This window comes from Mus musculus, chromosome 8, assembly GCF_000001635.26.
Source record: "Mus musculus strain C57BL/6J chromosome 8, GRCm38.p6 C57BL/6J".
Classification (NCBI taxonomy): Eukaryota; Metazoa; Chordata; class Mammalia; order Rodentia; family Muridae; genus Mus; species Mus musculus.
The window spans coordinates 14,689,036-14,715,364 of NC_000074.6; the positions used below are offsets into that span (position 1 = coordinate 14,689,036).

The 26,329-nt window shown below is 45.0% G+C and overlaps 1 protein-coding gene across 8 annotated transcripts in view; it reads left to right on the forward strand.

Annotated features, from left to right (window-relative positions):
- Dlgap2 (DLG associated protein 2) overlaps positions 1-26,329 on the forward strand; it is a 757,651-nt gene that overhangs the window by 593,260 nt on the left and 138,062 nt on the right. For all 8 annotated transcript variants that reach the window (XM_006508783.4, NM_172910.3, NM_001145965.1 and 5 more), the window contains one exon: positions 6,080-6,145. In XM_006508783.4, the coding sequence (XP_006508846.1) occupies positions 6,080-6,145 (66 nt within the window). The remainder of the gene's footprint in view (positions 1-6,079; positions 6,146-26,329) is intronic.

The window sequence follows — 26,329 nt, forward strand, 5'->3', positions numbered from 1 at the left end:
TAAGATAGACCTGGTAATGCAAAGGGTATTAGATCCACTCCCAGCTCAGACAAGGAGCAAGTTCGGTTTCCGTACCCCTCACCCTGGTCTCCAAGAGTGTCATGCAGAGCAACGGTGACTCCATTTGGACAGCCATACTGCCTAAGTTTGTGACATGACCTTTGCTTTAGCTGTGAGTTTGTGTTTTCTGTGCAAGCATGATAGGCATGTCTTCAAAGCATCTTTGATATAAAACCCTGTTAAACACTGAGGTGGAGCGCAAGGGACTTAACACTTGATGTATTTAGAGCTTGAATTTAAAACATGTTATATAAAATGTAATTAATGTCACTTTTCAAGTGAATAGTGATCAAGTTTAACTGAAGACACATAATCTCTTCTTCAAGCTTTCAGACATTTAAATAACAAAGTCTGCCTTTCTAACTGCAGCACCTTTTCCTCTCCCCCACCTTTCTCTCTCTCCCCTAGTCTAGAAAAAGCAAATTAAATGTGTGTTGCTTTTAGTCAGAGTTTTTTCAGAAGCCTGTTTGAAGGGCACAGTCGGGTCTTGGCTACCTGAACTGGACCCACCCTCAAAGCTTGGAGACAAGCACAGAGGCAACCCCAACCCTTGTGGGTCTGAAGCTAACATTCAGCTGTCAGTGGCGGATGCCACCTGCTGTGTGAGAGAGAGCCTCTCCCTGTCATCTTCAGCCGAGTGGAGTGGCCTCATCAGGGCCTTTGAGTTTTCCTCTTAGCCTGATTCAAGTGACATTGAACTACGGGTAAAGAGTCTACAGACTTCAGGGCAGCTTCTGCTGAGGCTCAATCTTCAGTCCAAAAGAGAATGATGAGCCCTCTGTGTTGTCAGAAAATTTAAAATGAAAGGCCCTGGTTATTGTCGAAGCCACGGCTGGCTGGCTGGCGGCAAGCTGGTGGTGCAGCTGCGGCTGCGGTGGAGGAGGAAGCCAGCATCAGAACTCATCAGTGTCATTGTACTCGATGAGCAGAAATGAAGCCTTCATTTAAACAGCCTCCAAATGCTATCATTAGCAAATGGGCCAAAATGTAGACTGGGGTGTGCTGTCTTCAGAGGAAACTTTTTAGAGAACATGGCGAATCTAGAAAGTGAAGTCTGTGGGACAAGGGGGACGAATCAGCAAACTAAGCTTGGAGCATCCATGAAAGCTCTGTAATGCCTATGGCCCATGTGGCTCACCGAGAGCATGATGTCACTGCTGGCAGGGGCTTAAGGGCCCCATCTCCAGGACCATACAGAGCACCCGGCCAGGAACCCCCTGAACATAAGCCAGGCTACAGTTCCCCAACCTGTAAGGTCAGTTTGTCTTGCAGAGAACCTCCTACACTCTGCACAGAGATCCAAAATGAAAAACAGTGGGTGTGGCAACCAAGGGAGTGACATGGGAAGGACCAGAAGGTGCATGTCACACACATTTGTTTGCATGGTTCCCAGGTAGAATTCTGACCTCCACCTGACCCTCCTCTCCCATCTGTACCTTGTAAGGAAATAGAAAGTACGATTCCTCGGAAAAGCCAGAAAAAAGTCCTTGCCAACCAGAGAGTGTGCCAGATTGAGGGGCGTGGTAGGCCGTGCCAGGGAGGAAAGCATCAAGGTGCTTAGTAAGCCCGGGAGAGCTATGGGAGAGCTATGGAGCTCAGAAGCTCCACTGCAGGGGCAAAGGCGCATCTCCTACCACCTTTAGAGGCCTGAAGAGGCTGAACCATGAAGGTGTGGACAGTTTACAGAATCATCCATCCCCAGGGAAGGTGAGGAGAGACAACTGAGTTCCATACAGGTCCCACCCAGCTTTGAGTGATGAGGGTCAGGTTTTGATACTTTGATCTCGAAGCAGAAGTTCTACAATTTAGTACCAGTGTGAAAGAAGACAGGCATCGGGCCAAAGTATATCAAGCAGCCCACTAAAAACAAAGAGAAGCCAGGAACCTTCTTCTGCTTCTGCCCTATCCCTTGGCAGGCACATCCTCTCCTATAGTTTTCTCTACCCTCTACCTGGGTTGACTTATCACCATTACCTGAGGTGACTCTGCCCTCTACCTGGGTGTTGTAACCCCTCCTCCTTGAGCTGACTCTGCCCTCTGCTGTCCATAGAGAAGGGAATGTGATACCGTCACTGTCCTCCCACAGACACTCAGACACAGGAGCCATGCCATTCCCAGGGACACCAGCACCATCCTCTGGGAAACATCTGGACACAGGAGCCATGCTTTCTACAGAGTTGCAATGCTATCCACAACACCCTCCCACAGATACCTGGACACTGGAGCTGTATTGTGCCCTGCCTTCCTGAGCATATGGCCCTTTCTTAGAAGTGATCTCCTGGCCCAACTGTCACCTGTCTACTCTCAATCATTTCTCTCGTGTCTTCTGCCATTTCGTCAGATTTATCCCACCTCGGTCCTCAGAGTCACCATAGAATCTCCAGATGATGCCACACTGGTTGGTATTAATGACAGTCCGGTGGGACTTCTGCTGATGATAGAGAGGAAGAAAGGGACTGGAAGCAGGGATAGCCATGACCGCCTGTACCATGAAGTTATGCTTAAACTTCCTGATTTACATCTTCTTCAGTGACACAATGTGGTTTCAGTGGTTGGAGGGACCTTGCTCCAGCATGTGCTGTCTTTGTCCACCTTGAAGAGAGCATAAGTGGCTGGTATTCTGGATAGTTCATCTTGCAAGAAGTAAGAGCAAGCATTGTGCACTCCTGCGGTGCCAGGCAGAACCTGCGTCCTGTAAGATGCAGTCTTAAATGTGTCAGAGCCATGCAGGAAGCCTGAGAACTCGGTGGAGCAGGAAAGCCTTTACCTGCAACTTCTAGGCAGCTTCAGAGAAGGGGACATCACACCTGTACCTTGTGTTCTAAGGAAGGAGGAAACACACATGTTTGTGGAACCTATGCCTCCAGTCTGGAGGGCGGTACAACCTCTCTCTTACCATACGAAAGCACCGTGAAGACCCTGTCCATGGTTCCTTCCCACTGCCTCGTCTCTTATAAGCTCTTTTCATGGAGCTGGGTGGTTGAACCTTGGAAGAGGGGCTGTAACATGGAGTTTTAGAAAGGTCTCTTCCCACACAGAAAAGACCCAAAAGGTCTCTGGTCACGCTCTTCCAAGCACGTCAAGCATTTAGTTCCAGTGTGAAAGAAAAATAAGCCATAAAGTAAAGTGAGCCAGAAACCGTTCTGAGGGAGCAGTGTGAACGGAGAAAGCTCAGAGAGCCAGGACAGGGAGAACCTCCGACGGGGACTGATGCTCATTAGACACATTCACAGGCATAAGTGGGTAGTTTTCAGAACTTTCTATAGAGAGCGCTTTCCTAGTTTTGCTGAGGATGTGATGGAAATTGAGCATGGTGTCAGATATAGGCACTATTAATTTTATAGCGCTGATTAATCTCACACACAATCTCACAGCTCTCCCCGTCCAAGATCTATTGGCCTTGAACATGGGAAGATGAAGAGGCTGGGTCAAGGAGGCTTGCAATCACCAGATTCAGATGCCTGAGAGCCTGGCTAATGGCACCATTGTTCTTCTGCCACACCCCCAGCTCACATTGTGCAGCTTACTTTTGTGTTAAAGCTGAAGTGAAGCAGGGTTTTTTTTTATGAGTATAAAGACAGACAGACAGACAGACACACACACACACACACACAGAGGGAGAGAGAGAGAGAGAGAGAGAAAGAGAGAGAGAGAGAGAGAGAGAGAGAGGGGAGCTGCTGATCATCAGTATCCTCATGGCTTTAAGGCTGTAGAGGCAGATGTGGGATTCCTTGATATAATTAGAATGGTCATCTAACGTTTAGCAGTCCTTTGCGTCCTCTGCGTCTCTTTTATTCCTCCCATCCCTCACCCATTTATTGGCACCTACTGCACAGACGCTGGAACCGTAGACAAGGACACTCCTGTCACCTGTGGCCTTCAGTCAGGGCAGGATACTTGCCTGTACAGATCAGGGACTTGGAGTAGGGTATGGCAGAAATAACACTTGGCCTGAAAATCCAAAGCCTGGTTGAGCAAGGAAGGGCTACATCCTATCTACAGCGAGGCAACCTCTGTCAGCCCTGAGGTAGCAAATACAAAGATTTCTGTATGCTTGCCTGGTTTTACACCTGGGCATTAGTTGACCTACATACCAGGACTTCCTGTTAAAGTAATGTGAACAAGAGTCAAGGTAAATTATACAGACAGTCACTCCTGTGCCTGAAACTCAGGGCTGACCATAAACTCTCCTACCTACCATCCGTTTTCCTCCATCAGCACTGTAAGCCATGACACCACCACAGCGGTATGATCAGTAGACCACCATGTTGTGCTTTCTGTACTCTGTCCATTTTCTCAGCATCATTGCTAGCTAAGCATCCAACAACGTAATGTAACGTCCCATTCAGATCCTTTCTGTAAAATCTCATTGCGCACACAAGTGTATGGAGGATGACAGAAAGTATAACGGACTCCTGGTCTGTTGCAGAGTTCTTTTTGTCTTTGAGATAACACTGGGTAGCAGTTGTCTCCATAGAGACTATACTTGGTTAGAACTGGCTATGATGCTGGGTCTTAGTGTGGACTCAGAACCCACCATATCCCTAATAGGCATGCCTATCTGCTAGTAGGAAAACATGATAAAGTATGTAGAAAGCCTGCATAGTTAGGTACTAAAAAGCTGCAATAAACTACCTTAGTGAAATAATGAACCTGAGTCCAGCAGGTGGTTTCTCAGTGTCAGGAAAACCCAGGACATGAAAATTGACTTCATCTTTATTCAAGGAGGTTCTAGCTTGGTCACCAGCATCTTCCATGACAAACCTGCCTCTTTCTTCTCCTAAGTTCCTATGGAGCAACAGCTGATAATGCACTGCTTCAAGAGGTAGTGGTAGTGGAGTGTGTAGATCCAGTCATGATACACTTGCATGGATCTTGTTTATACTATATGATTAGGGATGTTCACTACCAGAGGCGATGTCTACACAATCTCAGAGCCTCTCCACTAATGTTGTCATGCCACGAATGCGCAAATATGAAGTCTAAAATTGCAGTTGTATTTATAGATGTATGTCAGAGTATTTATAGATGTATGTCAGAATGGTGACATATTGTATAGATTCCACTGCATAAATGCCATGCCATAATTTTGATGCACACCCCCACATGTATAGACACAATTATATGTGTGTGATGTGGCACATGTCCGTCTGAGTTGCATCTCCATGTTCGGCTGAACACTGCACATTGCAGACTACAGATCAGTGCAGGGCAGGCCATCCCAGGCACTGAACTCTGCACATGTGGATGCATGGCAGCTTCGGAAACCAGACCCTGGGGTGCTGTGCAGAAGTGGAGGTAGAGTCCAGATTCCGCCAGCCCAGGTCCCCAGGGGATAGTTGGATAAGAACACATATCCATTCACCTTCCCATTCAGTGTCTCCATACACGCAGGGAAGAGAGTTGAAATGGCATATGTCATGACCATGCTAAGACAGCAGTGCCACTGCTGCACCAGCCAGAGAAAGCAAGTAAAAGTAAAGATGAGGACCTGGGCTGGCTCCTCACAAAAGGAGAAATTGATGCCCATGGAAAACCCACCCAGAATGAATTTACAGGTAGCATTAAAGCAGACACTGCAGAGTGCATGAACATGCAGGAATGGGGTGTGGATACAGTTGCAATCACTAGAGTCGGGGGCTCTCTTTTGGGGTGACTCAGACCCTTGGGACTGAACTGGTCCAGGGAAGCCAGGCCAACAATGGTCAGGACATCTCAGCAGCCTATACTGATGCTAACAGGATCAAATACACCCAGAGTAATACAGGGAAGCTAAGATGTGTTTGCAAATGCTGTCTCTGCGGGGACCTCAAAGAGGAATGGGGCACATGTGGGGTCTTGTGGTTCACAGAGAACATGGCAGCTGCTCAGAGGTTGTCCATACAGGACACGGAGCTTTGCGCACTGCCATGGGAAGAAACAGAAAAGTGTCTCTGTGTCTGTCAAATGTCTCAGCCATGGGCAGAGACAGCAATTTCACCAGAGCTATAGTAAGCTTATCTTCTCTTGTCTCTTGCAGAGGAGGAAGGAGGAGACTTGGCCCAGCCGGGCCTCAGCTTCCCGGGTCCAGCAGAAGAGGACATAGGTAAGGTGAAGTAGATGCCAGACAGTGGGGGAGGGGGTGGTCTGGGATGCTGAGAACACCCAGAATGTGACGTCAGTGGGACATGAGAAGCCATGCTGATGTTCTTACAAAACAGTGAAAACTCGTGAATCTCTTGTGAGGAAAGTGCTTCCTGTACCCTCATGTCGATGGGTTAAAGACATAAGAATGCAGAAGCCATGTGTAGATAAGCCCCCTCCACCGACCCCAGGCTGGAAGGACGCCAGCAGCTCCACTCTCTCCTAGATGTGATTGGTGCATTGGGCCAGCTCAGTGCAGGCTGTGGTAGATGCCGGTTGGTTCATCGGGAACTCTCCTGTTGGAGAGCTAGTGTCACCTCCACCTCCCCAAGTGCTCAGGTTGGTCTCACATAGGACTACCATTTGGTGCCACTGCTGACACAAAGGCTGGCACCACTTTGGGTGGTTGGTCAGTTGGCAGGGAGTCATCCTTATACTCACCAGGGCAACCACCACTGCCAGGGATGCAGTCAGTTGAGTAAACCCAATATTAAATGTTAATCAGACAAAGAACCCCTGTGTGGTTCTGAGCTCTGCTCCACGGCATACTCTACTTGCAAACCTCAGGGTCAGGTGCTCTCTGAAGATGACACCAAGTCACAGACCGATACAATACACAGAGAGGTCATGGGGTTAGCCCCAACTTGTTTCATTTTGTTTGTGTGACAGTTTCATACTACAGCCCAGGCTAGCCTCAAGCACACAGCAGTCCTCCTACCCCAAGCTCCAGAGTGCTGGGATTTACAGACTTGAGCTACAGACACCCAACCTACACAAATCTTTCAATGGAGATTTCTCTTGGTTTTCTTCAGACCACCACACATAAGGACTATGTTGCTTGCCTGACTGGCATAAAGTAATACTAGATACTCAAGGAACCCTCTTTGCATGAGCTAAGGCTTATTTTAAAGAAAGCTCTGTCCCTTCCACGTTCTGAAACAGCTTGATTTTCGATTTAAACTTGGGCTAGAATGAGAGCCCAAGTCTGCAACAGCCTGGGAGCTCACAGTGGTCGTCGTCTCCAGAGTTGGCCAGCAGAACGTCAGATACACACAGTTTTTCTCATTGAGACCAAAAGTGGCAATTGTGGCAGCAATTCCATTTTTCCTCCATGAAAGACAAAACAGGTGGGAGTTTCCCCCCAAGGGCCTGTTTCCCTGGCAGCAGGAGCTTGTGACTTGGTGCATTGGCCTCCAGGGACAGGTATGGATGCAGACCATCAAGAACCCTGGTCTCAGTACAGGAAGCTAGCTAGCATATAGATCTCAGGAAAGCCAGGAGCTGGTGCCTGCCTTGGCTGCGGAGAGCTAGCTTGTCCCTGAGTCACAGAGAGGATGTCAGGGGCTGAAGCTGGGGTTGATGTCATACTGGGAGAGGTACACGGGTTGGCCTGCACTTCGTGATGTCGGAGATGGAGCAGGATTAATCAGTTCTTCTCATCGTCATTGTAGAGTTTAGGGCATGGTACACTCACAGGATGCAGCCACCGACACCCCTGTGTGTCTACAGAGCTTGCCACTCATCCCTAACTAAAATTGTGGCCTCTCCAATAGCCCCACCATCCGATTCTCTGTTTCTATGGATTGGCCTACACTGAGAACTTTAAAGAGTGCAATCAAACTGAGTTTGTCTTTCAGCGACTGAACACGATGCCTTCAAGGTTATTCTGTGTTGTCACATGGTAGGACTTCATATCTAGAGCCACAGTGTCTGAACTATACCAGGTCCCTCTGCTCATCCATCAAGTCCATGTCGCTGTCTCAATGGTTGGGCTGCTGGGCACAGGACTGTAGGAATACAGTGTGACACTCTACTCCTATGTGCACATATGGTATGGCTGCACCACATGGTAAGCCAAAGTTCACTATTCTCAGGCTCTACCCTGCTGTCTGGGGATAAGAATGAGAAGGAGCAGTCAGTTCTGGAAGCTTTGAGGACAAAGAAACAGAAGGTTGTGGGGATTGCTGATTTCAAAGTACTTCCAGGGTTCCCATTTGAAGTAAGGTAAAGGGCAGGGGTCATAAGTTTAGGAAAAGCACCAGTGGGTTCTCTGTAGGTCTGGAGGAAGAGAAAGAATACATCCTTAGGGTGTGCCTGTGTAGCTCTGTCAGGCTCTGAGAAGAAGCAGATACTCAGGGAGCCCTTCTTTGAAGCACCAGAGCCTAACCACATCCAGCTTCGTCCCTGTGTGTGCTGGCTAGGTTTTGTCAACTTGACAGAAGTTAAAGTTAGTTTTGGGAGGACAAACCTCATTTGGGGAAATGCCTCCTTCAGATTGTCTGTGGGGGAGTCTGGAAGTTATCTTCCTGATAATGATTGATGTGGAAGAACTCAGCTCACCGCAAGCAGTCTTACTGCTGGGCTGGTGGTCTTGGGTTGTATAAGATAGCAGTCTGAGCAAGCCATCCTCATTGAGCCAGTGAGCAGTCATTCCTCTATGGTTTCTACAGTTCTTGAGTCTAGGTTTCTACTTTAAGTTGCTGTACTGACATCCTTCTGTGGTGGACTGTGTTGTGAAAGTGTAAGCCAAATTAACCCTTTCCTTCCCCAGGTTTCTTTTGGTCATGGTGTTCAATCCTAACAACCACCTAACCTAACTAAGGTAGAAATTGGTACTCTATTTGTGGGATATTCCTGTGACAAACATGACCATGTTTTAGGGAGGGTTATAGAAGGGCATTGGTACTTCAGGGTAGGAAAGCTATTGAGTGTTCAGAGCTCAATAGGTTATTGCAGGAACTTATAATGCAGCAGTATAGTTAGTGGAAGCCTGGCTTATACAATTTCCAAGAGAAGTATGAGAGGCCCCTAAATACTCTATTGAGGCAGTTAAATATTTTGGATTAAGAATCTGTGATTCTGGTTAGCTGGAGTTGAAGAATTGGCTGATTAACAAGAGTCCATAATCATTAAAGTAAAACCTTTGGTTTTGGGGACAATGAATAGTGGTCAGCTGAGGCTAAGGAATCAACTGTGATTTAGAAAATACAACCATCAGTGAGGTGAAGTCTTCTGGTAAGTGTTTCCTCTGAGTCACCACAGAAGAGCTGTGGTTCGGCAGTGGCCAAGGATGTACCACATGTTGGGAGCCCAATTTGGTAATATGTCAGTTTCCCAGGTAATGCTGGCTTTGAAGGCACGAAGGGCTCCTGGAGAGCAACTGAGACTTGTCAGCCATGGTGAGAGAGGCCAATGGAGAAAGTGTAGCTTCAGTTGCAGTAGAAGCTCCAGGATTGAAAGGGTCTTGAAGAGAAGTTGAGGCCTGGTACCATGTGTCAGGGTTAGCGTCCCTGAAGAGAGGTCAGAAGAGGCTGCTGGGGAAGTTAAAGCCCAGTTACAGTGGCAGGCCAAGCATTTGGAGATGAAAGTACCATGGGATGCCTTCCAAAGACAACAGTATGCGTGGAATGGAGCTTACTTGAGCCTAGGAGACAACCTGTGTGTGTTGTGGTTTGCAGAACTAGAGAAGTAGAGTTGCCCAGGCCCTTGGGAGCCCCGAGGACCCTGGGTGGATTCCATATGCCAAGCACTGAGTTGTTTACATGGTGGGTTTAGCCTTTGCTTTGATTTGTTTGCAACACTGTGTTCATTCTCCCCTCTAGAGTAGGAACTGACTTAACTTGGTTTTGATTTTAGCGGAGCCCACAGTTGAGAGACTTTGGATATTTTAGAGAGTTTTTTTTTTTAAGTGTTTGAATTTTTGGAGACTATGTGATTTTTTTAAAAGTTAGGATGTGTTTTATCTTGTGATAGTGCTATAACGTATTAGGAATAGATCAGAAAGTGAAGGTTGTGGCCTAATAAGTGATATGTTTGTGTATCAACTTGACAGGGGCTCACTTGTGCTGGCCAGTTGGGTTTTGGTTTGTTTTGATGGTTTGTTTGTTTGAGAAAATGCCTCCATCAGATTGTCTGTAAGCAAGTCAGTAGTGCATTTTTTTAAAATTAAAAACTAATGACAAGTGATTGCTGTGAGTACTGTCACATGTACCCATGGGCAGCTGGGCCTGAGTTGTATAGGAAAGTGGGCTAAGCCACCCATGAGGAGTGCAAGCCAGTGAGCAGTGTTCCTCCATGGCTTCTGCTTCGGTTCCTGCCTCCACATCCCCGCTTTGGAATCCTGCCTTGACTTCTTCCATGCTGGACTGTGACACAGGAATATAAGGCAAACCACTGCCTTCACAGGTTGCTTTTGGTCCTGGTGTTGTATCATAAGGACAGAAACCTACCTAAGACACTACAGCTGGGAACCCCTGAACCTGGTGCCCTGCTGCCTTTGATGGGCAATGCCTGGGGCCTGGTATCTCTGGAAATTCCCTAATTGTCTCTATTGCTGAAAGAAAACCTGTGTTTGTTTTTGCCTTGCTTGTTAATTTCCTTGCTTTCTTAAGTGAGCATTGAAAGCTAGGAATTGTGTACATTGTAGCATATGATGTGACTATCAATATATGCTTAAGTTGAATGATAATTAAATCAAGACCATTAACCTATCACCTCACATACTTGCATGTTTTCTGTTGTGAGGAAATTAAGAGCTAATCTTGTATACAGTCTGTTGCTATAGTTACTGTCGAGCGGATGCATTATCTTCCACCAGCATCTTCCTACTCTCTACTCAGCCCTTGGTGGCCACATTCTGCCCTCAACTCCCCAAGGCCAACCTTAAAGTTAGCACATTTGTGAGGGGTCAGGAGGTACTTGTTCTCTGCTTGGTTTAGTTTATTTTACATGATCCTCTGCGCTATTCTACAAGGCCACTAAAGGCAGGACTCCTGTCTTTGTCAAGGCTGAATAGTATTCCACTGCAGATATGCATCCCATTTTATGGGTTCTCTCGTCTATTGATGGGTACTAGGTTATTTCTATTTCTTGGCTATTGTGAACAGTGTTGTAATATTTCCTTTGGAGGGATACCCAGGAATGTTGTGCTGGATAGCCATCGCTCATGATAATAATAGAGACCTGCCATGAGGTGCTTTCAGGCAAGAATACTCTAATCAACTGAAAAAAATAAAACAACAACCCTAAGATTTTCTTGTGGGTTATGTTAGTAAAGGGTGGTTTGTAGAAATCAGATATTATACCCTTGTCTGAATAAGTGTCTCTTCCATTTGAGATCATCTGAGCTCTCCTATGCTTGTGTATGACATATAATCCTGTGATGAGAGCACAGGGATCAGAAAGATATAGGTTTCTACACCATTTACCTCCAGAATTGGTAACAGGGATTCATGGGGCTCATTCCCAATGGCCACAAGGAGGAAACTTGCTCTTCCCAGAAAAATTCATCTCTAGGGAAGATGCTCTTTGGTGGTTAATCTGCTCTGTCAGCTTGCCTGGCTCTGAGATCCTGGAGGAGATGTGTGACTATAAGAGTGTACTGCCCCATGTTCCAGTATCCAAGACTGAATAAAAAGGAAGAAAGGCAGAGAAAGAGAGAGCACTGAGCAACAGCTCTCTGCTTCCTGACTGGGGATTTGGTGTGAGCAGCTGCCTTACACTCTTGCAATGCTTTCCCCACCATATGGACTGTCACTCCAAACTGTGAGCCAAAATCAATCAATCCTTTCTTCCTTCATTTGCTTCTGTGACACTTTTTTTTTTCAAAACAATACGAAAACTAACTAATATGCCCTCGGGTATTACGCGATCCCTCAGTAATTTTTGTGAGGTTTGGTTTTTTATAAGGTGTTATAGTTGCTCTTCCTCACATATTGAATCAACTAACCACAGCCGGACAGTGTTTGAAAGCATTTCTTCTGTGCTGAACACATGCAGGCTCCTTGTCATTTCCCTATAACAATGCACATAGCAGCTCTGTACTTGGTGTTTACGTGGCATGTCCTACTTTGAGCCTGAATATTCTTGATGGGTATTCTCATCCTCCATTATGTGGAAGGTCGTTCTGGTTCTAAAAGCGATGTTTCCTCATTTTCTGGGCTGTTATGTTGAGCTGTAGGGGGTTTGTGGTTTGCTCAAATTTATGTGGAGCAAGGTAAAAATTTATAGTTTGCATTTGTAGGTTATTTGCAATCTAAAATTTTAAAAAAGTGTTGGGAAATCTAAGAGTCCTAAGATCATCCTACATATGAGACATAACACGGGGTGAGGTCTTTCTTACATTGCAACTTTGAAATGCATTAATATAACACCTCCTGCTACTGAGATCCTATACTAGGGCAAGCATACACACTGTGAAATTTTCAGGGCAGAGTAGATGGCTCAGTTGTTAAGGGCTTACTGCCTAGGTGTGGGAACTGGGGTTTAGATACCCAGAATCCATGTAAATACTGGGAGGGTATGGTGGTCTTCCTGTAAATCTAACCTTAGAAGGCAGAAACAGAAGATCCCAGAGCAAGCTGGCTAGCAAAACAAGCTAGAGGCAAGCTCTGGTTTTGCTTCAAAGACTGTCTCATTGACTAAGATGGATACATAACCAATGATAACTCTCAGCATCTATCTTGCACCTCCAGATGCCTACAACACACATGAACATAGAGAAAAAGACTTCTCCATACAATGAGACCTTACACAGCTTCATCTTAATATATCACACTCAGTGCAAGAACGTCCCACAGTGATAAGGATACTTTCCTTTTCTAACAAGAATACCCTTCCAGACATTTGTATCAGTGTTCTTTTATAAGCAGAGATAGGTATCTGTGATGGGAAGCATTAACTGTCAAATTGACTAAGTCTAGGATCACCTTAGAGATGGGCTCTGGGATGTTATCTTGGGTTAATTGACTTGGGAAAATATGCCCACTGTGGGCGACACCATTCTCTAGATGGGGTCCTGGACTGTGTGAGTGAAGAAAGGTGGTGCAGCAACAATATACAAGCATCACTGTCTCTTTCCTGATCAGGGATGCCTCGTGTCCATCTGCTCTAGTCCCACTCCCTGCTACCTCTGCTTCCTCACATTATTGACTGTAACTTGACCTAAGAGGCAAAATAAAGTATTCTTTCTTTGAGCTGTTATTTTCAGGTAACAAAGTAACAAAGATCATAGTAACAAAGACGGTATTCACATAGCTTTGTGACACTTTTAAATGTTCACACTTGTTCTTCCCGTCAGTTTCTAGTGGAAATAGTGGAGCGCCTTGGAGTGCTGTCCTTCTGTAAAGAAGAGGACTACCCTCTTTAGAGTCCCAACTTAGCCTCTGGATCAGCAGCTGAGCACCCCTAGTTTTGCCTCACATAGCCCTGCCCTACTTCCTCATTCTCCAAGTTTGCAGAAGGCATCCTGAGACTGTCCCTCCTCCATATGTGATATGGGTCAAAATATTGTCAACTGCACAGGAAAGGACTGAAAAGCTAGCCTCTGGGAAGGTCCCGTTGAGTAATTCAAGGGAACTTATTTTCATTATTCCATTTTAGTTTAATGTTTAAATTTTCAACTTTTTTTTAAACAATAGATTCTTGCTGAGTAGCCCAAGCTGGCCTCAAACTTATAGCAATCCTTCTGTCTCAACCTCCCAAGTGCTAGCATGACAGACATGAACCATCATAAGCAGGTCATAATTCCAATTTAAATGTTGGTTCCCGTGCAAATAAATCAAAATAAAATTTAGAGCCAGGGATACTGAGTGCTTCTGGAGGTCAAGGGGGTGAGGTGTTCATAGACTGGCGCTCTGCTATCAAGTGTCTATTTTCAGCTGTGCCAAGCCTAGACCCTGGCCAGGATGGTGCTTGGGACTCCCTTTGGCACTCAGGGCCCCTCTTTGAAGGTATTCCCTCATGCCTAAGTTATGGAGTGGGTGCGGCAATGTAAAAGACGAAGACTGGCAGCCCAGTGCAATAGAGGATGTGTAAGGAAAGCTAGTGCATAGCCAAGGCTGGGAAAGAAAAGATACCAGCAACATGGCCAGAAACCAAGCTAGAACTGAGGGCCCAGGAAGATACAGGAAGGAAACAAAGGCAGTTGCAGGCATGGCTGGCTTTCTGGAAGCCATGGTGTCCCTGGAAGCTACTAAGCCTGTGCAGATAGATGGGCTATCGGAGCTGGGTCTGAGAAGAAGGGTCTCCTGTGGGCAGTGGCTCGATGTGGGGATGGATGCAAGAACTCTACTTACACACCTGTAGTCACAGTAGGTAAGTCATCTCAGGGTTCCACCTGGGAGCACTGAAGACTGAGTTCAGGACAGAACAACACTGGGTATGGCATGGCACCGGCCGCTGGGCTCACTTTCTGAAGAGCTCTGGAGAGACCACAAAGGGCTGCACTCTGCAGGAGGTCATGTTACGACCAGGACTGGAGCAGGTGGCTTATGTGCACACAAGACCCTGGAGACAGATGACAGAAGGGATAGGCCAAGAGGAAGAGATGAGTCAGGACTCCTTGGAAGCACCAGCCAGATGCTGTTTTCAACCTCAGACTCCTGCAAAGGGATAGAAAGGAGAGAGCCCAGCGCTTCTACTAGAAAGCTGCAAGTTCTTATGGCATGTGCTCAGTCCGCAAGGTGCCAGGTATTCCAGGTCTCCAATTTGTGATTTATTTGTTTTATTAGACTTTAATAAAACATGGAGAGTATTGTTTCTCTTTTCAGGCCCTAACTAGGTTTTGGAGCTCACATTTGTTTGCATAGCCCATTAGTTATCGTAAACTGCAGGTTCTTATTTCCAAGGAAACTGTCAGTAAAAGACAAGACGATACTACCAGAGAGTGCATACCCTAGGGGCTCCCCCTCCCTCGGAGATGAGCAAGTTTGCCTGGTTAGCATGTCAAGTGCTCTCTGCCTGACATTGACTTCCAGTTTCTCATGTGACTCTGGGGCTCACTTGCACGTTAATCTCAGCTATGAACACCAGGCATGGGTACCTCTGCGTGTATTTTTGAGCACTGGCCATACCACCTGAACTGTAGATAGGTAGAAGTGTGCTTCCTGCATTCTGCTCTGCCCATGGAAAGGCATCCTCTCAAACAGGGCAAGAAATTCGCAGACTCCTGCAGTTTGTCCCTTGACCACCATGATGCACACATATACTAAATAAATAAATAGGAAAGCAAGTAGACCGTAGAGCAAGGTATGGCTCACTGCCACCTTCTCTGCCACCACTGTTGCACTGTGACTAGATGATGTCACTAGCAGTAGCTGCAAGCAGAGCCGCAGGAATAAAATGTAGACCATAGTGCAGGGAAGATGGCTCCCGTCTTGCTTGCTTATGTCATCCCAGAACACGATTTCAATGATGACTGAGACCCTTTGCAAACTGCAACATCTGAACACCCAGATTCCAATGCCTCGTGCATTTTTCTGTCTGGAATAGCCTCTGTGACTAGGGCTTGGCTTTGCATACAAGTCATCAGCAGGCTACCGTGATAGGAGTGTTCAAAACTAAGCTCTGATTTGTGCAAGGTATTGGCTCTCTAGGTGGAAACAGAGGGAACTGAGCAGCAGGCCTTTCCTCCGAATGAGGAGCTGCTTAATGATGTACAGGACAGTATCTGTGCATGGGGAGACTGGCCTCCCGACCTAAGAAAGCGTCACTACAGGAAGAGGAAGTTAGGACTAGCTGTCAAGTCCTTGACTTCCAGGAAACTACAGTTTGTGGGAAAGAAAAGCAGCAGATGCTCTGTTGTGGATTAGAGTCTGGGGGATTCCACCAGCTTTGATGTTTCTGTGCTTCCCTGAAAGAGGTAACAGGAGGGCTTCTGAACACCCTACATCATCCAGGGACCGCGGGCCGGCACATTCCATCCCAGGCAAGCCTGTGAGTGAGCAAGTGAATGTCTGCCACCCATAAGTCAGTATGAGACTGCAGGGTAAAAGTCTAGGGATTTGTCTAGGTCTTTAATGGGTGAGTGACTATTCCAGATCTGAGCCAAGAGAGACCAGGTGGGAACTTCCGGTACCCATTTTCTCTAGTGTCCAGCTTATAAACAACATCCACTCCATTTGCCACCTGGTATTGAAATCAGGTGTTATCTAATTTAATTTAAAAAATGTGCATGGAAAAAAACCATAGTACCAATGTGCCCACAATACATATGTTTTCATGCTAAATCAATGTGACATGCATCTGTGAGCTGACATCCTTAACTTTGCTGTATAAATCCCTCAGTGTTTCCTCTGAAGCCGTTAGTTGGCTCGGCTTAAAACCTGCCCCCATGGTGGAAGCACGCACACTTTCACTGTAATCGTGAAACCAAAAAGTCAATTTCCCTAGTAAGAAACCAGCTTCCTTGGAAATGAGAACTTATGATAAGTAATAATGCTCTGTGGACAAATGTGAGCCCCAAACCCAGTTGGGACCTGAGAAGAGAAAAAAATGTCTCCAAGCTGTATTAAAGTATAGCAAAAGACATGACTATTTATCATAGGAGGAACACCAGTTAACCAGCTATAGGTAGCACTGATGAGACCTTTAACTCACTGTCTTTTAGAAGGCCCTTGGGATCAGAGTTGACTGAGTCAGGTGAAAGGCAGAGGCTTGCAGTCCCTCCCTGTTGCCTATCTCATCTCTGTCTTCCTGGAATAGTAGTAGAGGAGACACCTGGACCTGAGGTCACCTGCTCACGCTGCAAAGATCCCATGAATCCCGCAAACTCGGTGACATCCGAGGAGAGGAAGCTGAGCTCAATGCAAACACTTCAAACAAAAAAGAAAAGACTTTAAAATGACTCACGAACTCTATAACCACCACGGCAACATGACTCAACTTGTTCCTTTTGCACAATTTTCCAAACAGGAGACTCTCCAGTTAAATAGTGACATGCGTCTTAGCAGAGTGTCTTAACTAGGGTTTTACCACTGTAAAAAGACATCATGACCAAGGCAACTCTTTAATGTTAAGGAGAACACTTAATTAGAGCTGGCTTACAGTTTCAGAGGATTTAGTCCATTATCATCATGGTGGGAAGCATGGCAGCATGCAGGCAGACTTGGTGCTGGAGGAGCCAAGGTTTCTACATCTTGATCTGAAGGCAGCAGAAGGGAACTGGAGTCCACCTGGGCATAGATGGAGCATGTGTATGGGACCTCAAAACCCCGACTCCACAGTGATACACTTACTCCAAGGCCACACGTACTAATAGTGCCACTCCCTAGGGGCCAACATTCAGACACATGAGTCTGTGAGTGCCAGGCCTATTTAAACCACCACACAGAGTGGTTAAGCTAGCTGAGTACCAGATGCTGGGGTGGGCATGCTTCAGTCGTGAACACAGGGTGCTTCTGTACCACCCTGAAGCTTCCCCAATTAAAGTCTAGCAGAGAGCATTGAACCCCAACCTCCAAACCCTGGAGTTGTCCTGTGAATTCCATACGCTCACAGGCGAAGCCACAGTTTGCAGCAACCTGAACCAACAGGGAACGCCCTTGGGTTATTAAAAACATAGCAACTGGCCTAAGCCCAGAAATTGATTTACTGATAATTCTGAAATGTCTGAATTCAAATGCCTGAATACTTTTTTGTGCATGAAGAGACCTCATCAAGTTCTAGTGCTTTCTGAAAATTAATTGGACCAATGCATGGCTGTTTTTAACATTCTGGGGTTAAAAACTCAAAATTCGGATTCCGAGTATGGGTTCTCGAGGAGTCTGAACCTGGAGAATGTGTATCTGGAATTCAAATACTGCAGTCTTACATCTTCTTGGAACATATACCTTGGCCTCTCAGTGACCTAGTGGGGGGTGCATAAGTTGGTCCAGGGACACACAGTCCAAACCATGGAGAAATCACAAAAACAAGATCTACATACTTCAGCAACATTAGAGGGAGACAGGTGAAAACTGTTGTTTACCCATTGAGTCTCACAGTTCACCACTGGCTCTCTACCATAGGAGGAGTGAGTCTCCAGAGGCAGGTGTGGGCTAGAAGTAATTAGGTAAAATTTCTGAACCTAAAGATCAAGGCAACCAAAGCATATAATCTCATTTAAAGGCAAACTCGTCAGATCAACGACAGAGCTTTCTCTTTTAAAAATGTCAAAGCCAGGAGGGCATGGAATGATTCTCTTCGAGACCTAAAATATTTAACTGCCAGCCGAGATGACTATACCCAGTAAAGCTAGTTTTCAAATAAAAGGGAAAACCGAGGCATTCTATAACAAACACAAGCTAAAGAAATCCATGGCCACTATGCTAGCACTGCAGAAAATATTTGAAGGAGCACTGCAAAGAAAACAGAAAACAGCAGGAGACTATATAGGAAGAATAATGCTTCCCAGAAAATTGGAGACGCAAATGGGTATTAGGAAACAAATATTACCAAATAAGACAAATAAGTGTGTGTGTGTGTGTGTGTGTGTGTGTGTGTGTGTGTGTGTGTATGCGTGCACGAAGCCAGAGGTTAACAGCATATATCTTCCTGTCTTCCTTTATCACCCTGCACCTTTTTGTGAGACAGGAACTTTCACTGGACCTAGAGCTCTTGGCCTCAACTAGACTGGCTGGCCCATACCACCACCATCACCACCATCATCACCACCATCACCGCCACCACCACCACCAGCTCCCTATGATCCACATGTCTCAGATGCTAAGACCTATGCTGGGGTAACAAGCGTGTGACAGCATGCCTAGCTGTTAGGTGAGGACCCAGCCTCGGAGCCTCATGCTCACACACAGCCAGCACTTCACCCAGTGAGTCATCTTCCCAGTTTGGCACTCACCTGTAGTAGTAACCCTAGGCACTCATGGTCTCAGTTTCCTCATGAAGAGATACAGACTAGCAGCCTGTGTTATACAACAAGAACACAGAGTAAGAGCTGCAGCAGTCCCACACCTACCCTATGAAGCCACAATTAGCACAATTTCAAAACTTCATAAAGACGTAAACAACAAGTAGTGTCCTTGTAAATATAGATGCAACATTTTAATAAAATACTAGCAAAATGAATTCAAGAACATTTTTCAAGATTTTAATATTTATATTTTTATTTTTTAATTAAAATAGATCATTTTAAACATTATACATTGTGATCAAATTGGACTTGTTCCAGGAATGCAAGGGTAGTTCAACAAATGAGCATCAATAAACGCAGTACTAAAGGAAATCAAGAACAAAATCACACAGTCATCTCCATAGATTCCAAAAATGCCTCTGACAAGATTTAACATCCCTTCAATGATAGACACCCTGAAATCTCTGAATAGAGCAATCATAATTAAATATATAAAAGGAGAATATTTCGTAAACCTGTAACATATCTTGTATTGAATGGGGAAATTTGAAAGAGTTTTCTCTAAAAGCCGGTGTGAGGGATGTTTGTGCACTGTCTTCACTCTTAGTCAATACAGTGCTTGAAATGCTATCCACAGTGGTGAGGTAGGAAAATTTAATTGGAAATAGGAATGGACTGATTAAAATTATCCCTTTTAGCAGATGAGATGGTTGTATACCTAAAAGATCATAAAGACTCCTCCAGAAGGCCTTTACATTGGATATTCTGGAGGAGGGGGAAGCCTTCAGCAAAATAAACTGAGATGCATCAAATACTCTTTCAGTACACTAACAACCAATCCAATGAGAGAGAGATCAGGAAAGCAGTTCATTTATAACAACCCCTCATAGACATGACAAAGTAGCCCAGGAATACACCTAAAGACAAGAAGACATCTATAAAGAAAATGTATAAAGCAGCGAAGAAATAAAATTGAAGACCACATCATAGTGTGGATAGTCCTTCATGTTCCTGGATAAGCATAACGAATGTGAAAATGGCTTGTTATTGAAAAACACCTATAGATTTAAGGCAATCTCCATCAAAACTGGACTAAAATTTTTAACAAAATAATTAGCCCTAAAGTTTCTCAAGAAGCACAAAAGCAAACGGCCTTAAAGAGAAAGAGCAAGGTGAGGGTGTCATAGCACCCAACGTCAGATTGTATTACAGAAACAAAGACAAACGCAGCCCAGCACTGCACACAGCATATACATGAACCGATGACATAACGTCAAGGACCCAGAGGGGAAGCCTCACATATGTAGTCATCTGGCTTTTTGACAAAGATCCCAAAGCAAATGGTACTGGGAGAATGGAGCCCCAGGAGAGAACTAGGACTCCAGCCCTGCCCTCCCCACTGTCATAAATCAAGCCAAGGGACATCAAAGACCTTAATAGAAGACCTAAACTCTGAGGTGTTAGAAGAAACACTTCAAAAGATAAGGCAAACCCTTTCTGAGTTGAACTCTTAGTCCCTTAAGATAAAGTAGCACAACAATGGCAAATGGAATCACGTCAAACAGAAACGCTTTTGACAGCCTAGGACACAGTGAGATACAATCTGGACACTGGTAGAAATCTTTGTCAACTCTTCATCTAGGGGCTAATGTCCACAATATATAAAGAACTCAAAAACTTAAATAAGAAAAGAAATAATTTAATCGTAATCGAAAGGAGAAATACAAATTGCTGATCAATATATGAAAAACTGTGCAACACCTTCAGCTGTCAAGGAACTGCAGGTCAAAATAAAATTAAGATTCTATCTTACCTGCCTGTACTGCTAAAATTAAGATCAGTGTATCTACTTGCCAGTTACTATGTTTCAAGTATGTGCTCTTAAAAACCTGTTGATAATTCCCACTGAGGTTAAGGAAGACTGACGTGGAATGGGTTGTTTGCTTGTGTCCTCTTGTAATAAACAAGTTGTTGGTGTGTGTGTGTCTGTGTGTGTGTGTGTATGTGTGTGTGTGTGTATTTGTGTGTGTATATGATATCATGTTGGCTCAGCATACTTAATTGCTATGTTAAAGAGTTTATAATTAGTTTAATAAATACTGTCCAAATGATGCTTTTGTTGTTTATAATTGGTTAGTTTAGCTTAAATATTATACTTGTTAAGAAAATAATTGCTTTGTTGATCATAAAAGTAGGGGTAAATATTTTTGTTCCCAACATAAAATATGAACATAATATTGATTTTTCCTTTAATTCAATTTAATTTAATATGAAATTATTTCCAACAATAAAAATAACGACAACAATAAAACAAACAAACAAAAGAATGTAGAATAAGAAATCCTCCTGAGGAAGTCAGGGGTAAGGGTTTTTGTAGACCACTGATGGGAATATTAACAAGGGAATCAATATAGACATCTATCACAAAACTAACGCTAGATCTGCAGTAAGACCCAACTAACCCAGGTCTGGATATACGCCCAAAGGAGTCAAAGTCAGGCAGTAGTACCTGCACACCCCACTGACTGTGCACTGCTCATTGTGCCCACAGCGGCTGTAAACCCACAGCCATCAAGTGAAACAATGTGGATTCCTGTGTAGTGGTCACACTAAGGCCCAAGAGTTTCTATCTGTAGGTGTTCTTGGTCACCCACAGGGTGTCAAGAAAAGGCATTTGCATTACAGTGTCTGTGCTGGTTCTCAGAGAGATGTTCCTGGGCACCAAGGGATACAGACTGTACGTTGAGACCCCTGCGAAGGCAGCCAAGGGTCAAGTGCAATGAAACATAGTGAGAGTGCAACCATTGTCTGGATGGTGGTGAATGACCTCACAGAGGAGGAACAAGGAGGTAGGTGTGGCTTCTCCCTGATGAGCAGCTGAAACATGGCGGGAGTGTCTTCCTTTTACTTGATGGGAAAAGAGATGAAGGTAAGGATAACCACCGAGGCTTCCTGGGCAGAGTGAGGAAGTGAGGTACTGCAGTCAACACAAGCATGTACACATGCATATGTTGGAATGCACTTAGGTACACATAGACATGCAGGCACACACATGAGCACATTTACAGATGCATATATGTGTGAGTATGCATGCATGCACACCACCACATACATACACAAATAATTGAATGTGTAGATGTGCATTCATACATGTATTCACATCCATACATATAAACATGCATGCACAGAGGCACACACACACTAACTTCTTGGTCAAATCCCTGTTCCTATCTACCCAGTGCTATAATGGGCTTTGCATTGATTCCACCTTTAGCATTCAACGAAGGCCAGGCCTTGTTTCAAGATTCAGTTTAAGGAAGGCAGAAAGACACATAACTGGCACATGTCAGGCCCCATCTTTTCTACCTGATCCTCATACTCTCAGCATTCAAGTTATTTTTAAAACACTTTGATCAAAAGGACCAGAGGCCTCCCCAACCTGTTCCTACTCCACCTTCAGCAAGATGCTGTGTGACCTGAGCAGGAACAGCCACAGGTCTTGAGGGGTGGTAACTGGACCAGAGCTGATATGGCCGCAGGACGTCTGTAGAGCAGCTCCCAGGACAGGAGCCAGGCCAGGTGTGTCTGTTAGGACGCATGGTAATAAGGACCTCAGTGACTGCAGCAGTCAAGAACCTTTCTCTAAAAATAAGGAGAGAAAGTGCATACATCTCACTAGATGGGAGAAGGTACAGCTGTTCTTTCATCTCCTGCTTGTTGGTCGAAGAGAGCATCCCTGCTGGGCACTGGGCATTGGCGGCCATCAGACTCCTGCCTTTGTTGTATAAAATTTCTCTGTGAGTCTGAAGCCTATAGTCACTAGTCGGTAAATCATATATTACTCTTGGCTCAAAACTAAGATAATACAAAATATAAAAGAATTCTCAAATCTCTCACGCAGCCAGCCAAACCCTCTGCACAGGGGTGAGATGCTTCTTGCACTTCTGAGCCAATATTATTGAAAGGAGACCACACCTGCCCAGGTTTTCCCCTACAGAGGAGATTGTGAGCCATTGTGGGCCTGTTTGCTTCTGTGGACCCCCACTTGGGTCTGATCTTGGGCCAGCTGCCTGCACCCTTTGTCCAGCTAGCAGTGAACAGGTTATGATTCGTATAGAGTTCCAAAGATAGTGGAAGGCACTTGCTGGACCCAGAGAAAGGATAGAACCTCTCTGTTGTATGGAATTTGGTAGCCTCTGGGCACTGCTACATAGGACTTTGTCTTGGTTTGAGTTTCTATTGCTGCAACAAAACACCATGACCAAAAAGGAAGTTGGAGAGGAAAGGGTTTATTTGGCTTACACTTCCACATCACTGTTCATTATTGAAGAAAGTCAGAACAGAATCTCAAGCAGGGCAGGAACCTGGAGGCAGAAGCTGATGCAGAGGCTATGAGGGATGCTGCTTACTGTCTTGCTTCCCATGGCTCACTCATGCAGCCTTCTTACAGAACCCAGGACCACCAGTCCATGGATAGCACTGCCCACAATGGACAAGGCCCTCCCCCATCAATCACTAATTCAGAAAATGCCCTTCAGCCCAATCTTATGGAGGCATTTCCTCAAATGGTCCCCTACTTTCAGATAACTCGGGCTTGTGTCAAGTTAGGTAAACCTATCCAGCACAGACCCTCTGAGAAATCACAAATACTTTTTGCACCATCCAGAACAGCCACCATCAGCCATGTGTGACTCTCAGTACCAGCCATGTAGCCCAAATGCCTGAGGAGCCGAGTACTCTGTTCACCTTTGAAAAACCTCGTAACAACTCTATTCCTATCAGATGCCTGCCTCATCCAATAGCATGAGATCCCTCCAAGAGGACACAGGTACACTCTCAGAATGTGCCCTGTTTTGAATCACAGAAGGCATATATGACGCCCACTCCTGCAGAGGGACCTGACTAGGACTTGCAGGCATTTGTAGAAAGGAAGCCAGGAGTTGTTATCTGTTGCTTAATGGATCAGGGGTTTGTTTTGAAAACAAGACACAGCATGTATAAAGTCTCTTTGGAGATGAAGGAAGTGCAGATGGGGGTTAGGGAGGCACTCTGTGGATGTTCTAGGCAGCTGGAAGGAGCCCACCCATCTTGAGTAACAACACAGTAACTGGATTTCAGTCAAGGCAGCTTCACAGACTAACCCTTGAAATGGCATCTTCAAAAAAGAAAAAAAAAAGTCATTAGTACTGGCAGCCTGGCTGATGATGGAGTCTGGTGTATCTCCGACAGCCCCGGTTGAGACCAGCTGAGGGATGTTATGCAGCATGACGTCCCTGCATTAGGCAGCTTGCCTGTACCATTTAGTCTTCCAATCAGGCACAAAATCGAGTTTGCTGATGTGTGTAGCTCTCACTGAAACGCCTGATGTTCCCAAATTGCATTCTGGTCAGAAAGGTCTGTGAATTACATACACCCTTCCTGGCCAGGACACAGTGTGTTAGTCCGCACTAGGATTTTCTTTGTTTTATCGTCTTCACGGCCTATTCTCTGGCCATGGCGGACCAAGTATGATATTGTACAAAGGGGGAAAAAAGTAAGTGTATATGTTCAGATAGTGTCTCTGTGAAGTGCAGAGAGCAGAGCTTACTGTTTGTATCGCAGCAACATATTGGAGCTGTCAGCCTATTCTGTATGAAGAAATGGAATCTAAAAGGTCATGTGACTCATCACACGCATCAGCTAGTGAAAGATCAAGTTGTGGTTTGGACCCAGGCCTCCTGGACCCCTTGGTGTTTGTGTTGGAATGGAGCTCAGATCAGATCAACTCTGGTTCCCCGTGCCATCTGCTGCAGTTATTATGTTATTGGATCTTTGATACTGTTTTTTGTTAGTTCCTGAAAATTGATGTAATGACACATAAACTTATAGTCGTTCTGAAAATCAAATCGGACCAATTCTAGGGATTTCTATTCTAATTACTTTCAGTGACCAGAAATAATTTTAATTAATTAGTGTTTTAGTCGCACATGGTAGTGTGACTTTTCCTGGGGTGATATGAGCAAATGTTTTCTCACTCTACATAGAACATCAACAGACCAAATAAACAATTCCACCAAGGTTCAAGTTGGTGAACCAATAAATATTGGGGTTACTTAGAAGATATTCATCAAAGGCAGCTACATGACTGCAAAGCTCACTTCAACCTGTATGAATCATAAAAGCGTCATCCTGGCAGCTCTCTGCATGATATACTGACAGCTTACCAGGTCAGATGGTCTCCTTTCCCCAGCAGTATTTACTGTTTATGTAGTATTGAGGAAGAAGCAGCCTTGTGAGTTTGATATGTTTCAGGAACTTCCTGAGACTTGTGGATTGCCTGTATCCTGAATCTTTTTAATATTATATTTTTGTTAACTCTTTGAAATTCTATATATGCACACAATATTCACTCTCCTCTGCTCCCCCTAATACCTACAGAGTCCATGATCACTTCAACTTTATACTTTCTTTTTCTTTTTTTTTTTATAACCCACTCATTCCACTTTGTGCTGACTATGTATAAATATGTGTGAGTTCATCTACTGGAACTTGATGGAACTATGAGAGGCGACAACCCTAAAAAGCTGACTACTTCTCCGCCCCCATCAGCAGTCATCAACTGTCAGTAGCTCCTCAGTGAGGGGTTGAAGCTCACAGGCTCCTATTCCCTCCCTGCTGGGATGCTGACTGGCTTGATATTGTATAGGTCTTGTGCAGACAATCACATTTGGTGTGAGTTTGTGAGAACATCAGTCCTGTGGTGTTCAGAAGATACTGGTCCTTCCCTGATCCTCCAAGTCTCTGGCTCTTACAGTCTTTCTTCTTCCTCTTCTGTGATGTTCCCCGAGCCTTGGTAGGAAAGTAAATGTGATATCGATTTTCCATTTGTGGCTGAGCACTCAAGTGACACCTGTCCTCTTCACTTTTACCAGTTGTGATTTTCGGGGCTAGCCATAATCCTCTGCACAAAGAGGCTTCTCTGAGGTCTGAAAGCTGTTCTAATCTAGATAGTATGTAGAGGACATTTTGATACTGTAACAGTAGGTTCATAGCTAAGGCCTACGGGCTCCCCAACCATGGTTCATGGTCAAGTTTACAGTACCAGGCATGTGTTTAAGGCAGGCCTTAAATCCAATTAAAAATAAAACAGCTGGTTATTCCCACAATAGCTGCGTCCCTATTGTACCCTGGTGCATATCTTGCCTGGTGGTCATTATTGTAACTTGCAGGCTTCAAGGCTGAGCATGACTGCTGTAACTTCTTTCTTCCAGCACCCGAAATACTTTCTGGTGCTATGAAAGCTAGTCAGAGGGGAAGGGGCTTCCCTATCAAAAACGGCTTAATTTATTCATGTCCTGTGACCACAGTATGGCATATCTTAAGCAATAGGCCCATACCATTGAGTTCTAGTGGATATCCAGTAGCCATTGCAATCACTTGCTTTGTTTGATGGGGTCTCCAGAATACCTCTTACCAACAGTTTGAGGGGAGGTATCCCACACCTGGCAGTGGGCTTTTTATTTTGCAACCTATGGCTTC